This window comes from Argentina silus, assembly GCF_951799395.1.
Source record: "Argentina silus genome assembly, chromosome: 13".
Classification (NCBI taxonomy): Eukaryota; Metazoa; Chordata; class Actinopteri; order Argentiniformes; family Argentinidae; genus Argentina; species Argentina silus.
Genome location: NC_139667.1, coordinates 6,477,056 through 6,493,651, shown reverse-complemented (window position 1 = coordinate 6,493,651; position 16,596 = coordinate 6,477,056). Strand labels below are relative to the sequence as shown.

General features: G+C 45.9%; 1 protein-coding gene across 3 annotated transcripts; it reads right to left on the bottom strand.

Annotated features, from left to right (window-relative positions):
* Positions 1 to 198: 198 nt before the first annotated feature.
* Positions 199 to 15,824, bottom strand: znf106a (zinc finger protein 106a). 3 transcript variants are annotated; one of them, XM_083683056.1, is made up of 21 exons: positions 15,793 to 15,824; positions 13,928 to 14,010; positions 13,132 to 13,193; positions 11,227 to 11,421; positions 8,216 to 10,195; positions 7,605 to 8,085; positions 7,440 to 7,509; positions 7,143 to 7,297; positions 6,980 to 7,040; positions 5,649 to 6,837; positions 5,109 to 5,158; positions 4,337 to 4,485; positions 4,058 to 4,192; positions 3,819 to 3,935; positions 3,418 to 3,609; positions 3,253 to 3,315; positions 2,939 to 3,058; positions 2,661 to 2,747; positions 2,489 to 2,560; positions 2,142 to 2,288; positions 199 to 1,925 (listed from the first exon to the last, which is right to left on the bottom strand). In XM_083683056.1, exons 2-21 carry the CDS (start codon positions 13,979 to 13,981, stop codon positions 1,869 to 1,871), a joined length of 5,436 nt encoding a protein of 1,811 aa, XP_083539182.1. In that variant the 5' UTR covers positions 13,982 to 14,010; positions 15,793 to 15,824; the 3' UTR covers positions 199 to 1,868. The 3 variants fall into 3 exon arrangements, with proteins under 3 accessions (XP_083539182.1, XP_083539184.1, XP_083539183.1); XM_083683058.1 differs by having other exon boundaries at positions 2,661 to 2,732; XM_083683057.1 differs by lacking the exon at positions 15,793 to 15,824 and adding an exon at positions 15,405 to 15,460.
* Between the last annotated feature and the right edge of the window lie 772 nt (positions 15,825 to 16,596).

The window sequence follows — 16,596 nt, the reverse complement described above, 5'->3', positions numbered from 1 at the left end:
TGGTTGGACTGCTTTACCAGTAGTTCTCAAGTTGAATGGTGGAGTTTAGTTTTTTCCCCTCTAATACATGCTTTATTCCTGCAAGAACAGTAAAATTACTTGACCGGTGCTCTGTCTGGAAATGCTTCAACAGAAAATAATTTTCAAGCACATACACACAACAAATGGAAGACAAACAACAAGTGGTAATGTTTCAAATACTTTTTTTTTTATTTCAGGTTTTCTTTTGATAGCGTTTTCTTACAAAATATCTGTCACAAGTTCACAACGTTTGGCAAGAACTAACAGACTTGTCAAAGAAACTCAGGAATGCCAGGTAAGAGGTCAACTGCATGCTTCCCTCAGCCTTAAATAACAGGGGCAAGGGTTATACGTGTCTTGAAAGATTTCCCCACCCAAGATGGTGGCTGTAAAGACAACTACAGGTTAAAACAAACCCACAACACCTACAACCAAGAGCTGCCACTACAAGAGTGTGTCAAGACGACAGTTATTGAAGTTTTGCATTGATTAAAATTGAATGTGAGAAAAGGGTAATGATGCACCAACTTCAGCTTTGTTTTCAGTGAGTTGTGTGTTTTCAGGGGTGAGGTATGGCATGGGAGGTGGATCCTGATTCTGTCCTTGAAGCTCTTCCCTCACACACCTCCTCAACACAACCTTATCCTCTAAACAAATGCCCATACTTCAAAAAGAAACCTTTACTATGGAATAGAGCTTCCTAACACCCTCACTGCTCTGTAAAACAAGTCCAAGTAAGAGTTCCGTAGAGGAATTACAGCAATATCAAATAATTACTCGTAAGTACAAACCCACTCATTCAGGAAATAGAACAAACAAACAAACACTGATTACTTGAACCTCTCTCATGTCTGTCGACAATGAGGACAAAAGTACACACATACACACCAGTTCACACATGGAAACACACCATTATTTTTTCGGTGATCCATCACTGCAAACCCAAATCCTCAAATGGCAATCTCAGACCAAGTCACACCACACTGCACCAATGTCCTTCAACAACGCCTTAATATCAGTGAGCAACCAGAAGAAATAAAACTCGATAAAAAAAAACCCATTTAAAAAATTCACCGACAAAAAAAAAGAAAAAGACAATGCCAGTGAGGGTTTTTCACTCAAAAACGTACACATAATTGCACTTAAATCTGTCCCAGAAAAGCTCTGTCATGACAACTCCATGAGATTCCCAGCATTCATTCGGCTACTCTGCGGCGGCCTAATCTTGTGAGTGAACGATGGTAACAACCACGAATAAGAACTAAAAAAAAACTAAAAAAAAACTAGTGAAGGAAGAAGTTGCTCAACAAGACACTAGCATCACGATTTCACTCAAAACACTCACAATAAAAACATACCCATTAACCCATGCCATACAGTAGCCATACAAGTTTTTAAAACGGTGGTTCGACTATTTATCGTGTGCATTGCAGCTGCTCGAATGGAACACATAACAATCACTCTCTCATACCTGTACCCAAGTTTCTTTTCGTTGTGAACCGAACTGTGTTTCTTTGTCATATTTGGTCAGTGATTTGAGGGACTGACAGCAGTGTGGCATAATCACAGAGACATGACATGGAAGAGATGTGTTTGCACAACTTGGTAGAAAAAAAACAAAACAAAACAAAAAAAAAACACTGCACATCCCTTCCTCATTTTCATTACAAATGACAGGTTGGATTCCAACAGAGCATGTCTTTTTCTGTGACAGGTGGAGTCACCTGACGCCACTGATTAAACTCTAGAGGAGCACAGAATGCCAGGGGGACCTTCCCAATATGGGAGGAAATGGGGCAAAGATGAGATGGGAAGGGGAAGGGGGGCGCAGACACTCCCTCAAGCCCTCAGGACTCCACTTTACTCTCCTCCTCAGCATGGTTCTGCATGTGCTTGGCCACCCCCTGCAGGGACAGGAGAGAAACAATGACACCTCAATAATGTATTGCAGGATTTAATACAGTACACAGCCGGAATCAGCACTGGAACACAACACACACACACACACACACTAAAGATCTGTTAGCATGTCAATTGGGAAAACTGGGTTTGGATAAGTCTGGGAAAATCTGTGTGTGTTCACGGGTATGTGCCCGTATAGAGGTAGAAGAGGTTCATACCTGCTTTGAGCTATTGCGTGCGGTGAAAAACTCATCACAGTTCCTCCAGCGGCACTTAAGTGTCTGGAAGTTGGAGCTGGTGTGGTCATTCAGCACGTGCTGCTGCAGATGCTCCATCACTCCAAAGTTCAGAGAGCAGCCATGCCACTGCAATGATTCGAGGGAAGGCATAAACCACTGCACATAAATACCCCTTCATACATTAAAAAACATAACGTACATTAACAACTACTACCCAAATCCCTCTCACCATAGCAGTAGCAGTTAGAGCTACCCCACCCTCCCCTCTATCTACTTTCAATAACTCCCACCACCAAGCCTGTTAACCTCCCGATCCCCAGTCTTACCCAGCACCGATGGTTCTGGATCAAGTTCAGCTTCACAGCTTGCACACTGCCATCATAACAGCCTGTGTAGATCTAGAATACAAAGAGAAAACAAACAGCGATGGGTGATATTTTACTTTTCCACCAGCCTTTTTTTTTATTTTATTTTTTTTATGTTTGATTGATGACTCACCATGTTGTTGTGGATAGCCATGCACATCACCATGTCCTTGTGTCCACCATACACTTGCAGCCGGTCATGAGACTGTTGGGGATGTGGCTGATAACATTAATCATACTCGTGTTATTCCATTTTATCCACTGAGATCACCAGCATAACATCTTTAATAAATTTTTTTTAGAATATAAAAAAAAAAAAAAAAAACGACAGCACTCCCTAATAGAACAGGTGATTGCACAATGTGACATATCAACCTTTAAGTCTTTTAAGATTTGAGGGAGGACACTGACCTGCAGCTCGTAGACGCGGACCAGCTTGTCCAGACATGCTGTTATCATCACCTTCCCCAGGATGGCCACCACAGTGACCGCATGGCTGTGGCCTTTGTAGATTCGCACCAACTCTCCAGTCTACACGTGGACAGGCACAGACGCGTGAGAAAGAGGAGACCCAGGCCAAAAATGTACATTTACAATTCAGTGTATCCTGCGGATTAACTTTGTGTAATATAAACATGGGTATAAAAAGAGCATACAAAACACATGACGAAAATGAATGCTATTTGTATTTAATTAAAAAAAATATATATATATTATTGACTCACATGGATGTTGTGTGCATGGACAGACTGATCACTGGAGCCACTGAAGACCAGATCATTAACCACCTGTAGGCAGAAACAAGGATTTTTTTTTATTGATTAATCAAAGTGCTTGGAGCAGTACATGCGTGTGTGTATCTCCTTCACGTGTCCCCCCCACACACATACCTTCATGCAGAGCACGGTCTTGGTGTGGCCCTCCAGGGTCCGGAGCAGGAGCCCATTCTTGGCGTCTCTCACACTGATGGTGCTGTCGTAGGATCCCACCAGCAAGATGCGGCGTGCTCCCTCCTGCGCTGTTGCCAGGCAACTCACTGCCCGGGGCCCATTGCACTCAAACACATCCATATGCTTGTTTGTCTGAAGTACCAATAAAGAAACCCATATAATTGTTTTGTTTTTATTGTGTTTTTTTTTTTTCATGTCACATTTTGTAGTGCGTATGTGGATTGTCAAGACCAATTGCCCAAGTGTGGGTCGATGAAGCTTTTCTGAATCTGAGGTCAAACTGACGTACTGCATTATCAGTTAGACCAGTAGGTGTGGCCCATGGGAGGGGCAGTTCTCACCTTGAGGTTGAATCTGACCACTGTGCCATTAGCCAGGCCAGCATATAGAACCTTCCAGCGACTGTGGAGGCACAGGACCCGGTCTGGTAAAGAGAACTGCTCCAAACACTCCCGCGTCTGCGGATAACATTGTGTTACATGATGCCAAAGAATAGCACGGTCAAGAAATAACAAGAAATCCTTCTCAAAAGAGTCAAAGCAGAGCTAAAGCCATTTTTATATTCCATCATATGTCTGACCCTGAGGCTGTAGCAGCGGATGGTCTGATCACTGGAGCCAGAGTACAGGCGTTGTTGCAGGCCCGGTCCGCATGACACTACCAGGCAGTTTACCTTGGTGCTGTGGCCTTCGAACACGGCCACACACTTCCGGCTCTGCAGGAGGAGAGAGGAGCGAAGTCTACTTGAGCAAGGTCAAAAGGCTGGAGGTAGTCTGATAACTAGTGTTTTCGAAATTCACCCAAGACATTGGTATCAATATACACATAGTCTTGATAAGGAGTATAGCAGCAGACTCACCACCAGATTGAAGGCCCTGACGGTGCGGTCTCCGGAGCAGGTGTACAGCAATCCTTTGTGGATCTGCATGGCATTCACTGTCTCCTGGTGACCCTCAAACACCCCCTCTGTGGCAATGTCATCCTCCCCTGGGTCTGAAGTCATATCTACTACACATACAGACACAGGCAGACACAGTATGAGACAATCACATTCACTCAACACAATCCTACATCGAAATATCCACACTGATTGCATCGAGGGCCCATAGGATATCTTGTTGATAACACTTGTTAAGTTGGCCGTTCCGTTATCACCAACCAAGTCATTTAAATCAGGTGACCTCATGAGGGGGATTAAGGGGAAATTTGAGTGCATGAGGAGAGGAGAGAAATCAACATGCTTAAGTTAAATATACACTCAAACGTACGCCCGTTTATCATGGGGCTAACCATCCACTCTCAGACGGACAAGTCAGAGTCAGAGTATTGGTACTCTATCATGTCTAAGAATACCTTGCCCTTAAAAAGTAATTTGGGGACTCTACGGACTATTTTGATCAGGTGAAAGTGTGGGGGTCTAATTATGTCTGCTAAATGTACGCAAGACAATTCTGATTAAGATGGATTGAATTCCAGACATAACTAACAGAACCAACGAGGATACAGTGGATAAATACGATATACGTGTGTCTGGATGTGCTGTATTCTCTGTTCTCATTTATCTCCATGGGGAAATGCATGTCCTACTAAAAAGCAGATCGTCATATCCCAGCTAAGAGTGTTAGACATACCCGAGGACCTCTTGGACACTTTCACAGATGTAAGGGGCAGCTGGACGTCACTGTGGGAGAAGAGGCAGACATGTCAGGAGTGAGAACACTCCCATAGGAGGTGGGGTGGAAGACAGCATATGTTCTAAAAGCGTCTGCAATTTGACGCCATATGAAAGGGCCCGACAGTTACAGAGCCGGCTGTTAGCAGCACCACATGACTTAGACAAGCAGTATGTAGTTATGCTCTCACATATCAGACAGCTGAGACAGATGTGGTATTCAGAATGTCGCTGCCAGGCTGCACAACCTTTGAAGGATATATTTTCCTTTACCTATAGCCTTTTAATCTGTGGCCAAACAACCAACCAAATGTAGTACTGTGTGTGTACTCAAAAAGCCTTTGAGTTTGTAAGAGTTGACTAATGGCTTACTTCAAACACCACCGGACAATAAAACCCTCAAATAAAACACTATGTGCAATGCTGAACAAACACTTAGTACACCTCATGTATCAACATGTTTGTGAAAAATATAGGGTTAATGACAAACATATCTCACCTCTCACAGGTCTTGACTATGGTGGACACCTCCATCTCACTGGTGGAGGTGACCTCATTGCAGGCCAGCTTTTGCAACTCTGCCACGGGTGAGTCTGGGGCCGGGGGATGGACATCGGGCAGGGGAGAGGTCACGGTGACCTCCATGTGTCCATCCTCTGGGTCGGACGTGTCAATGGTGACCACCTCAGCTGGAGCTGCCTGGGGGAGCTCCACCATCTCCAGGGAGGAGTCCGAGTCCTCCTGCCCAGGTTTAGTGCCTGGAGACACTGGTCCCTGGGCCTCCTCTCTGTCCATGTCCACGTCCTCTCCTGTGGGAGGCGGCGTGGAGGTGCTGACCAGGAAGGTGCTGGATTTCCTCCGAACAGTTCGGAGCCGTCTGACAGGGCGGGAGGTCAAGGGAGTCTCCCCATCCAGTTCTGTGTCACTGTTCTCTGGCTGCTCCGCCCCCTGGGCCTTCCTCAACACCCTCTTCTTCTTCAGCTTCCTTACGCGTTTGCCATTCTTTGATTCAGGCTGGGGGGGAGGGAGAAATGTCGGGACGGCTGGTTGGGTGGAGATGGGGTGGACTGGGGAGGATTCGTGAGGCGGTGAGGCTGTGGGATCCAGGGCACCAGCTCTGGATCCCCTGCGGCTGGTTGGCAGGAGGGGTGGGAGGGGTTTGGAGTCTGCGGGGAGGAGACGTCGGTCCCAGGTGACCTGAACACCCCTCTCCATTGACTGATCCATGCCTGACGAGCTCTCCTTACATTCTGCAGACACTCTTAGGCTCTCCTGAGGTGGGTCTATGCTTGCTTTGCGACTCTCAGGTCTTCTTCCAATGACAGATTGGCCGTTGAGGGCAGGTGTGGGAGGCTCTGGCGTTGTGCTGTGAGGTCCATGGACTGTACTCTCTATAGGGTCTGGCTCAGTATTCACAGTGCTAGGGGACAGGGGCTCCTGTTTGATAACAACAGACTGTGTGGAGGCATTGGCCTGGCCAGGGGTCAGGAAGGAGGGGGGAGTAGGACACCGTTGGAGCTGGTTTAGAGGACCCTGGGAAGCCTGGCGGGGGCAGGAGGCAGGGGCAGGGGCAGGGGCAGGGGTGTCAGTTACAGGTGAGAGCATTGAGGGCATGTGTGGTTCTGTGGTAACTGTCATCTCCTCCTCCATCTCCTTCACTTTGGGTTGAGCAGTGCTTTCCAAGTTGCCTGAACAAGAAAGATCACAAAAAATATTCAAGTTCTGAAACAAGTTAAAATAAGTCAAAGATATCTTTAACTACATTAATAACATAATTTGATAACCAAATAACCACTTAAAAAATCCCTTCACGGCTGGCGAAGCTCTTACCTTGTATCCCTTGAAGTAACTCAATGCGCTTGGTTCTAAGGGTACTCATCTCCATGGACACCTGACAAACCATCAAAAGAAATACATCTCAGTTAAAAAACATCGAGACCTTTACATGGTTTATTTTCAGCTGATGGTCACTACAGGTATGAGGTGAATTTACCTGCTGCTTGACCACCAGGAGGCGCTGCACCTCTATGTATGCTGCCTGCAGGGCAGCACGGGCCTGGATCAGGCTGTTGTCCACAGTTTGCAGGGAGCGGCTCAGTTCCTCCTCCCGTAAAGAGACGGCGAGAAGCTGGTCGACCTGTAAGCGCTCTGCAGCACAAAAAGAGTGTTACTGAACAGTCACTCTCAATATCACATATTAAAGAACACGATTCCATAGACAGCGCCTAGATTTTAAATTTGAATTTATGTGGTCACACTAAACAGTTACGAGAGTAAAAAGGATACTCACCTTTCTTTGACTTTATTTTCCTTCTTTTATTCTTTCTTTCTAAACTAGGAATTTCTGGGGATGGAATGTCCTAAAGGAAAGGAAGAAAAACGAGAGGCATTAGCATCACATCAATCCTTCCGCATCAGTCATAACCAGTACAGGTCCATCACTGTCAACACTCACCCCGGCTGCTCTCCGCTTCTTCCCCGCTGCCAGTGTGTCATTCTGCTCCGTCCCCGAGCTGCTGTCCCCAATCACAGAGTCTGAGCGCTGGAGAGCCCCGATTGGTCCCTCTGGCTGTCTAAGTGGTTTGGCCTCACACGGCCCATGCGTCGCCTCCTCCTGGTTGTCTCTGCTTCCATAGGCTGCTGTGGGGGTGGGAGACGAGGAGCCCTGCTGCTCCGAGCTTTGCCTGCCTGGCCTACAGGGAGCCTCCCTGGATGCTCTTTCCCCTGCTGTCTGGGCCGAAAACAGGGACAGGTTGGCGGCCAAGCGGTCAGGGGCAATGCTGCTCTCTGATAGGCTGCGCTTGCGGGGGGTCACTGGGGCAATGGCTGGCTGAGAGTCAAAAAGTGACTCCCATTGGAAGCCCTCGGCCAGAGGGATGTCCTCTTCCTCCTGGCTCAGCCCTTCCTGGTCATATGCCACCATCTCTATACCAAACCTAAAATCACACAAGACCAAGTGCATCTGATGTTAATGTTTACTTATCTTAAAGGGAGACAGGAATTCAGCATAGCAGGTGAACATAAATTATCAGAGAAAACCCAGCATACACAAAAAAAACATCTCACCTTGGCATGCCTTTCCCCTGCTCTTGTTTCTTCCTGCTGACCTCTTGGTACACTTGATCCCAGTTCACACATCGCCGAGACCCAGAGGAGCTGATGAGCTGCCGCAAGGTTGGCTTCAGGCCGGAGTCCTTCTCCATCTCACCTTTCCGCGTCCCGCTCATGTTTCGAATCCGCCGGGCGATGTTGAGGTTGGGCTCGTGGCTGCCACCTTTGCTCTTGGAGCCGATGTGTCTGGTCAGGTCTCTCTTCAGGGCAGGCAGGCTCTGTTTGTTGTTCAGGGTGGGCAGAGTGGCTCCAGAGGAGGTCTGGGCCTCACTGCCTCGACACACATCACCATCTGAACCCGGCCCTGCATCCACAGCCTGCATGGCCTCATCTGCAGCCACTGAACCTGTCCCCTTCTCCCTCTCCTCCTCCTCCTCCTCCTCCCTGGCTGAGAGCGCTGCCCTAGGGGACTCCACCGTAGAGGTGCTGACCTGTATGGACTGGAGAGACAGGTTGTTGTCTGTAGGAGACATCACAGACTCCACAGTCTCCTCACTGCCAGGCTGGTGTCTGATAGGGTCTGTAACTCTGTCAACCTTTGGGTTTATTCTATCCTGCCTGGATTTCTTCCCTTTGTTTGCTTCAACCTTGCACTCTGAGCTCTCCACTTGCTGTTCCTCCTCTATGTGTAGCACTGTCTCCATCCTTTGGTCAGTGGACAGATCCCTCTTGTCTAGTAGGGTCTCCTTTGCCTTTCTTAGCATCTCTGCGAGCTGTTGTTCCTGCACCGAGGGCAGAACCTCGCTGTGTGATGACTTTGAACTTGAGCCACTGTGTTGTGAGGACTTGGATTGTACAGAGTCCTGGCTGGAGGCTCTGCTGAGCTGTGTCTTGGGTGTGCTGGAAGTGGAGGACAGCCTCTTCTCAGGGAGCTCTGATGGCTTCGTTGCCCTCTGCTTGGAGGAACCAGATGAGGTGGAGGTTTGACTGTCTCTTCGCGAACTGCTGCTACTGCTGCTCTTGGTGGAGCTGCCTTTGTGCTTCCTGCTCTCCCCCTCCTCAATGCTGTGCTCAGGAGAGGCTGTCCTCTGCTGCTCTGCTTTTTGGTCCCATCGGGGCGGCTTCTTAGAGGGTTGGGTGCCCAGCGATGTGTCACGTCTCTGCCTCAGGTCCACATCTCTGACCTGGGCTGGTGGACCCTTCGGGTGCTTCTCTAAGGGGCTGGGATGGGGGTCTTTGTGGGGCAAAGAGTTTGTGGGTGGATAGGGAGACCAGCGACAGGCCTTGTCTAGCTTTGGATTGCTTCCAAAGGTCTTGGGGCCCATGCCATTATTGTGGTCAAGCTCCGTGCTTGGCCCTTCCCTATTCTGATTTCCATTACTTCGACCATCCTGGCTAATATCCTGTTGTTTATACTGGCTTTCTATGTGTTCAAAGGAGCTTGATAGAGGCATCTTTTCGTTGGTAAAATCCATCCTATGCGCAGGCTCCATTAGAGGCTGTTTGGTTTGCTCCCAGTTGAGGCCACTGTTCCTGCTATAAACACCATTAGTGCTGCCTCCATTGCTCAACCATGGTGCACGGCCTCTCTGATGGGCAGAGAATTGCTCTGGATCCCATCTTTTGCTACCCCAGCCATCCCGACTATGCAAGCTTCCGCCGGCTCGCTCTCCAGAGTTCCAGGTCTGGAAGTTAGGGGGCTCCTGGGCATGCCACGTGGCACTCTTGCCCTGTCTGCTGTTGTGCCAGTCGGATCTTGGATCCTCCTGGACATCCTGCGCTCTACCACCAGAGGTGTTGCCTCCATTCCAAGCTCCCTGCCAATTAGATCCCTTGAAGCCCCTTGATTGTGGGAGGTTAGAGTGTCGCCAATCCCAGGACGCCCCCTTCTGTCTGAGATAATTCCTTGCCTCATTGAACCTCTGCTGCTGGAGCTGCTGCCTTTTTCGCTCTTCTTCCTCCTTGGCTCGTTTTGCAGCTGCCTCTTCCTCTTTCCTGAGAAGAAGAAACAACAGAAAAAACATACAGATTCAAACTGATTCAAATGCATAACAAAGTGAATATTTTAGTAAACCTTCGCAATGATGTGTAATGTGACCTTATTGGAAACTGTACATTAACATTAATAAAAAAAATAAAAAATACAGCCCATCTACATTTTGAAAATCTACCTAGCAACAATATCTCTAGCACAGTTGGCAGGAGTGAGGTATTGACTCTTCCTGTAAGCCAAAGCAGTGACCTCCTGTGGTCTATGCACCAGGATAAGGTCTGGCATGTGACAGGGAAGCAGCTGCAAGCCAACTTTTGCTTGTGACTGTCAAAACACGCATGTCACACACCCAGCTGCTCTAGTTGGACCTTTCTATACTGTACTGTATATGTACACAGCCCTCACTTCACAATTACTAAGGAAATATAGATCACATCTTAATCAATGGCAAAATCTTAAGAGTGCATTGCAGACACTCAGCAACAAAGCAAAAAAACTTTATCTATCCACTGTAAAATGTAGCGTTGATGCTTAATGAAACAATAGATACTGATTTTGGGTACCCCCCCAAATATTACTCAAATGTGGGTAGTACAAAAGGTTGAACAGTGAGAAGTTGGGTCCTAGGGTGCTCTTTCTAGAAACCAGAGAGGGCATGGTGAGGAATGTGTCTGAGCTCAAGTGGGTGAGTGAGAGTGTGAAGTCATGCTTTTTTTAGTCTGTGCCCTGACATACGACTCCGACCTCAAAATGCAGCACGGTTCAGTTAGCTAAATGAGAACCGTGAGCACCATGGTGCAGAATGTGACTATACATGGTCCAAGAGTGCAGCGACAAAGACTAACGTCAACAACACTGTGGAGATCGCTAGACCCAATAATGTGTTGTGAATATAGACTATAACATTGAAGATACGCAATTCTACCTAGGCAGGAGAACATATATTTTTTTACACTTACTCAATTGAATGACATGAAAATCTTAAAATCAGTTAACAATGCAACTCATATCAGTGATAACAATCAGCTCTTACCTGATCAATTCCTTTCTCTTCTCGATCAGTTTCACCAGCTCTTTGTCGAAGTACTCCTCTTCCTGGTCGTTCCCGGCGCCCTCCCGCTCCACTGCCTCCACCCGCTGCTTGTGTAAGGGGCTGGAGATGTGGTTGGCGTAGTCGGTCAGGCCCACCACCGTCACCTGGCATACTCGGCACTCGTGGCCACAATCCCTGGGGAGGGAGGGAGATAGGGGGTGCTCGATTATTCCTTCCGGCATGGTTCTGGTCAAGTTTGCTTTGGTTTCCCTGCCTGTGGAGCCTTGGACAATACAGGCTCTACACTTTGGTGATTGGTTTAAGGTCTATTATATCAAAAAAAGGAGAGGAGAGTACTCAACAGTCCTTAAAAAGCTATTCCAATTTCTTCTCTCTTCAGAGATCAGGAGGTAAACTGACTTAATATTTTCTCTTGTTAAAAAAAAACAGTACAGAGATGGGTCTTCCTGATCTTCTTCTTCTTGTTTTTTGGTTTCTTTTTAGCAGGCCAGTGATGACAGGGTGAGGGCAGGAAGCAAAGGCAGGAGGTGTGCTGGTAGCATGCTAATTTGGCACCACAACCAGCCACGGAGCACAGCTCTGGGACGCCCGGGGGAGAGCCCTCTCTCAGGCAGCCTTAGCCTAGCACGCTCTCATGATGGTGTCTGCTGTGCTCTGAGGCTGTGCTGAGGGAGTGTCGGTATTTCATCTATAGCACTGCCCCAAAGCAAGCACCCAACCCCCCACCCCCTTACAGACCAGCATGTGTCTCCAGGTCAGTCCCTCCCCTCCCCATACACAAACTGCAGAGCTGCAGATCCTGTTGACCAATCCAGAGGCCCGAGTAACCGGAGCCTTGTGCAGCTGCACATAATCCCCACTTAAACCTCTCCTCGGTATGACATGTGTCACTGAGAGGGACAGTAATTTTACTGGCTATGGTTCAAACTGTCTAAAAACTGTGTCATGGCAGCCTGCCATGTTCTGGTCTCCCTGATGTTAACTCACTGATAATGTTCTAGCAGTATTCTGAATTCCATTATTTTTAATTGACACGGGTGAATGGAATAAGGAGGGATCAATCCATCTATGCACCAGTGGAGGCTGGTGGAGGTAGAAATCGGAGGACTGGCTCATTGTAAGGCATGGAATGGAATAAGGAATGTTATGAGCCCGTCCTCTGATTTCTACCTCCACCAGCCTCCCCTGCTATGCATATGTCCGATCAAAGTATCGATGAGTCTTTTGAGACTTTATTCCTAATGATTCTTAGGAGAGTGGAAGACTACGCTTCAATCAACAACGAGTTGAGGTACAGCCGAAAAATATAACAAAACATTCATGGTGAAAAGGTGTAATGCTCACTAATACACTCGATAAATTATTCACACTCATGCAACTTTTTCCTTCAAAACTCTGATGAGGGCTACATTGTCAATTGTGACTCAATGGTTTTAGTATATTTTCAATACGGGAACACAGAACAGTGTTGTGTGTCCAATTTCAAACTTTTACCAAGGCTTCAAACAAGGATAAATTGTAATACACACCCCTCTGCTTTAACCTAGATCTCTCCTTGCCATTGACAAGTCACATATTTCAGTAATCTACAGAACAGTCACATGAGATACCCGGTTGCCGTCAGTTGGCCTGTGGCTGTTGTTCCACTGAGATTGTGTCTAAATATATATGCACGAGTTGAGGCAGCTGCCCCCCCATCTCATTTGTCAGATAACATTGGGGCACATATGTATGTCCAGACACGTGCCATAATGCCCCAAAGCCCAGAGAATAAAACTGAACTGTAACCAAGCAATGCCTTAAATGCCTAACTTTTGGGTGCTTAATGACAGGGGTCAAACATGAGTATGGTTTATTATTGGTACTTGGTGTGGAGAAACTCACCGGCCTTTCAGGTTCTCTAGCTCACGGTGATGGAGCATGCTCCTCATATGCTCATCCATCTCCTGGTGACACAAGGACAGTTAACCAACATGGCCGGCATGTGATTACAATGACCTCCTTTTTCAGGTTCCAATACATACATTCGAAAAAGCATTTTACACAGCAATGTCAGAGGTTACTCTTGTACTTTAATGTGTGTTATAAAGCTAAAGTTATGATGATTAGAGCCCAACAGGCATGGATATCGGAGCACCGATACTGGCCTTTTACAGAAATATATGTTTTGGCACATATTCCTCCAACAACGCACCGTCAACATTGCGTAACGATGCAAGTTTGTTTAATCTCGGGAAGAGGGGAAGGTATTCTAACAGTATGTTTTAAAAATGCTTTTCACAGTGCTTTTTTTTTTTTTAAATGTTTTTCAGTGGATGATCAAACTGTGTTACAACAACTTAGATTGAACAGCAAATCTGATATGAATATGCGGTGCACTGAACATGTGAAATTCTCATTTGGTACAAGTAATTGTGCGCATAAAATAAATAAATGTTGCTCTATTTATCAATGGAAATCATTTAAGGTCATACTGAGATGTGGATTTTTGTCTAATCAGCATAAAGACCATTGGTTTTCTTATTTATATAAAAAAAAATAAAGAAAATAATGCAGATATATCGGTTATCTGTGAATTTTGCCCCCCAATAAATCGGCATCGGACGCAAAAATCCAGTATCGGTCGGGCTCTAATAACGACCCTAAGAGACAGCATGGTGCTGGAGAGAGCATGTTTTACCTGCTTAGAGCTGTAGACGATTTGACAAAGGATGCACTTCCTTTCCCTCCCCATGTTGGATGTTGTAGGATATCAGGCCATTACTGTCAGAAAAGAAAATTAATGTATATTAAACAGCTTCACAGTACTGTGCTTTAAAGGGTTTCGTAACACTACCCGCAATTATAAATAGTAATAGCTGCCCAAATGTACGTGTTGACTAAATTATTTGTGTTAGCACTATCATGTAGGCTACAAGCATGCAGCATTGCTGCCAGCTATCATCTGAAGCCCCTCAGTGCGTGGAAACTGGCAGACCCCCCCCCCCCCCCCCAATCAACGGGCCAAGAGCAGAGAGGTCACTTTCCCACCTCCCACGCCAGGATCTTCTGCAGCAGCACCAAAACTGATGTGGCCTGAATGCGAGCACAGAGTACATCCTGGACACTGGTCTAATTCCAGCCTGCTGATAGAGCAGCCCTGTGGCCAAAAAGAAGGGCCATTGGAGCGTTGTGTGTGGACATTCAAAAGACAGTCCAGACAGTCAGAAAGGAGTCTCTCAATAAACTACTAGAACAAAACTTGTTCAGACATGCTGTGAAGTAAAAAAAAAATATGGACCACGAAACTAGTACTATTACGCAACATTAATGGGACAGTACACTAGGCCTAGAACTGGAAAGAGATGCAGACGTAAAATTCACGTTTCATCAAGCTTCAGTATGGTTGGCTACACAATCAAGAAGAGACATGGTGAGTCAGGGGACAGAGCTCTCTGATCAAGTTGCCATGGACAATCATGCCACTACTATCTCTTACAGAAAAACAGCCGTTCTCTTAGAGCAAAACAGGTGTTCATGTCTAACTTGAAATAAATGTAGGCTACTCGCATAAATACATTCTAGAAAATGATGTCTGAAAGTTTAATACAACGATATAATGCCTAATACCATCTAAGACCATCTCTATCTCTCTCCCCAGCAATCATGAAGGCAGTTATTTTTAACATTGGTATGGTGAGATGATCATGCCTCCTGCACAGTCAGTAAATCCCTAGGGGCCGGCAGGCTGCCCACCACTACCCTTTCCTTTGAAAGGAAGTGTCTCATCTGACCTCAACATCTGGTGGTGTATCGCTGGGTGCAGCAGAGATGGAGCATTAGGCTATAACCAGTCATACGGCTCTGGTTAAAACAACACAGACGGAGGTCTGCCCTAGAATACTATGCTGATAAGAACAATGGGCCTAACACACTTCAGGTGGGACTCAGCAGCATCATCTGAATTGTATCTTGGGCAATCAAATAGCTGTGCCTCAACAGAGTAATACAGGTGTGTTGGTTACAGAGCATTTCAACATGTCATCGTTTGACCTGCAACAATACAAACATACTGTCGCAAGGAAGCAAACTTAAGAGTAAACAATAAGAGTAGCAAGGTGTTCAGCAAGCCATGAGACAAATGTTATCCTAGCAAGCTAATTATGTTCAAGACATACATTGTCCTTTAGCCTTGTTTACATTCCCGCCCCCCACATGGCACAATAAAGTGGATGCATTGGCGGTTCGGTAGGGAATCCAACTACTGCAGCAAGCTGTCTTCATTTTCATGACCTGCATATAGCTACTTTGTACGATTTGAATGCACAGGACATCTTACAAGTTAATTAGAAAGCTGGCTATATAAACCAAATATAGCTAACGTTAGCTAGCTAGCTAACGTCGCCACCAATTCGCAAAGCAAGCAAACAAGCCTAGCTAACGTTACTTAGGCGTGCATTCCGATATCACAACACTTCCGATTTCTCCAAAATTGTTTGTGTAAAATTCTAGCAAATTGTTTATATGCATATCACGTCAATAAGTGAAAAATAGCTAGCTAGCTACCTTCTTATCAACCAAACTTCATCCACTTCCCGTCCGCTGCTGTATCACTTGCAGCCCCTCCCCTTCCAGCTGTGATCGAAACTTGACTGGGCTGTGTTCACGAACATCCTTGCTCTGACGATTTTTTACCCAGACCCACCACCCCACTGTCCATCTTCACTTGTTGATAATTCTTGCAGTTAGTAAATCTTAATAATCTATATTTGTGTGTGTGTGTGTCTGTGTGTGTAATTACAATTAGTAATTGTATCTACATATAAATATAATATACCAAATGTGCCCAGATTTATTGATGTCTTGTTGCTAAAAAAAGAAAATTACATACCTAGTTGATCTATTATTATTTTATACAACGGGTTGAACAGAACTAGCATTGCAATTCTCCATTAGGCAATCAATGACCTGTTATGATATTCATACCACGCTGTAGATTTGTTTATCATGTTCCCTTGACAACGTTTGTAGTTTTGTAGTTTCTCTTGACAACTTTGAATGTTTTCTACTGTGATTGTTACTTTTTAAATAAATCTTTTCATTGTTAATTGTTTTTGATTGAGTAATGTAATGTAATGTAGATCTATGCTTTTTAGTATAAGATAACTTACCTGAATGGAGGCACCACCAGTAAATGAAATGAAATAGAATTAAAGTCTAAAAGTATAATCTGAGGACAGTCCTACACCACTTCATGCACACAGATGCTAGTTAGAAGAGGGAGCAGGTCCCATAAGAAGCTACAACGCCATAACAAAGCATATGAGAAGTGGGGAAGAAGTACAGTTCTCGACGCAGGGCAGAAACCAC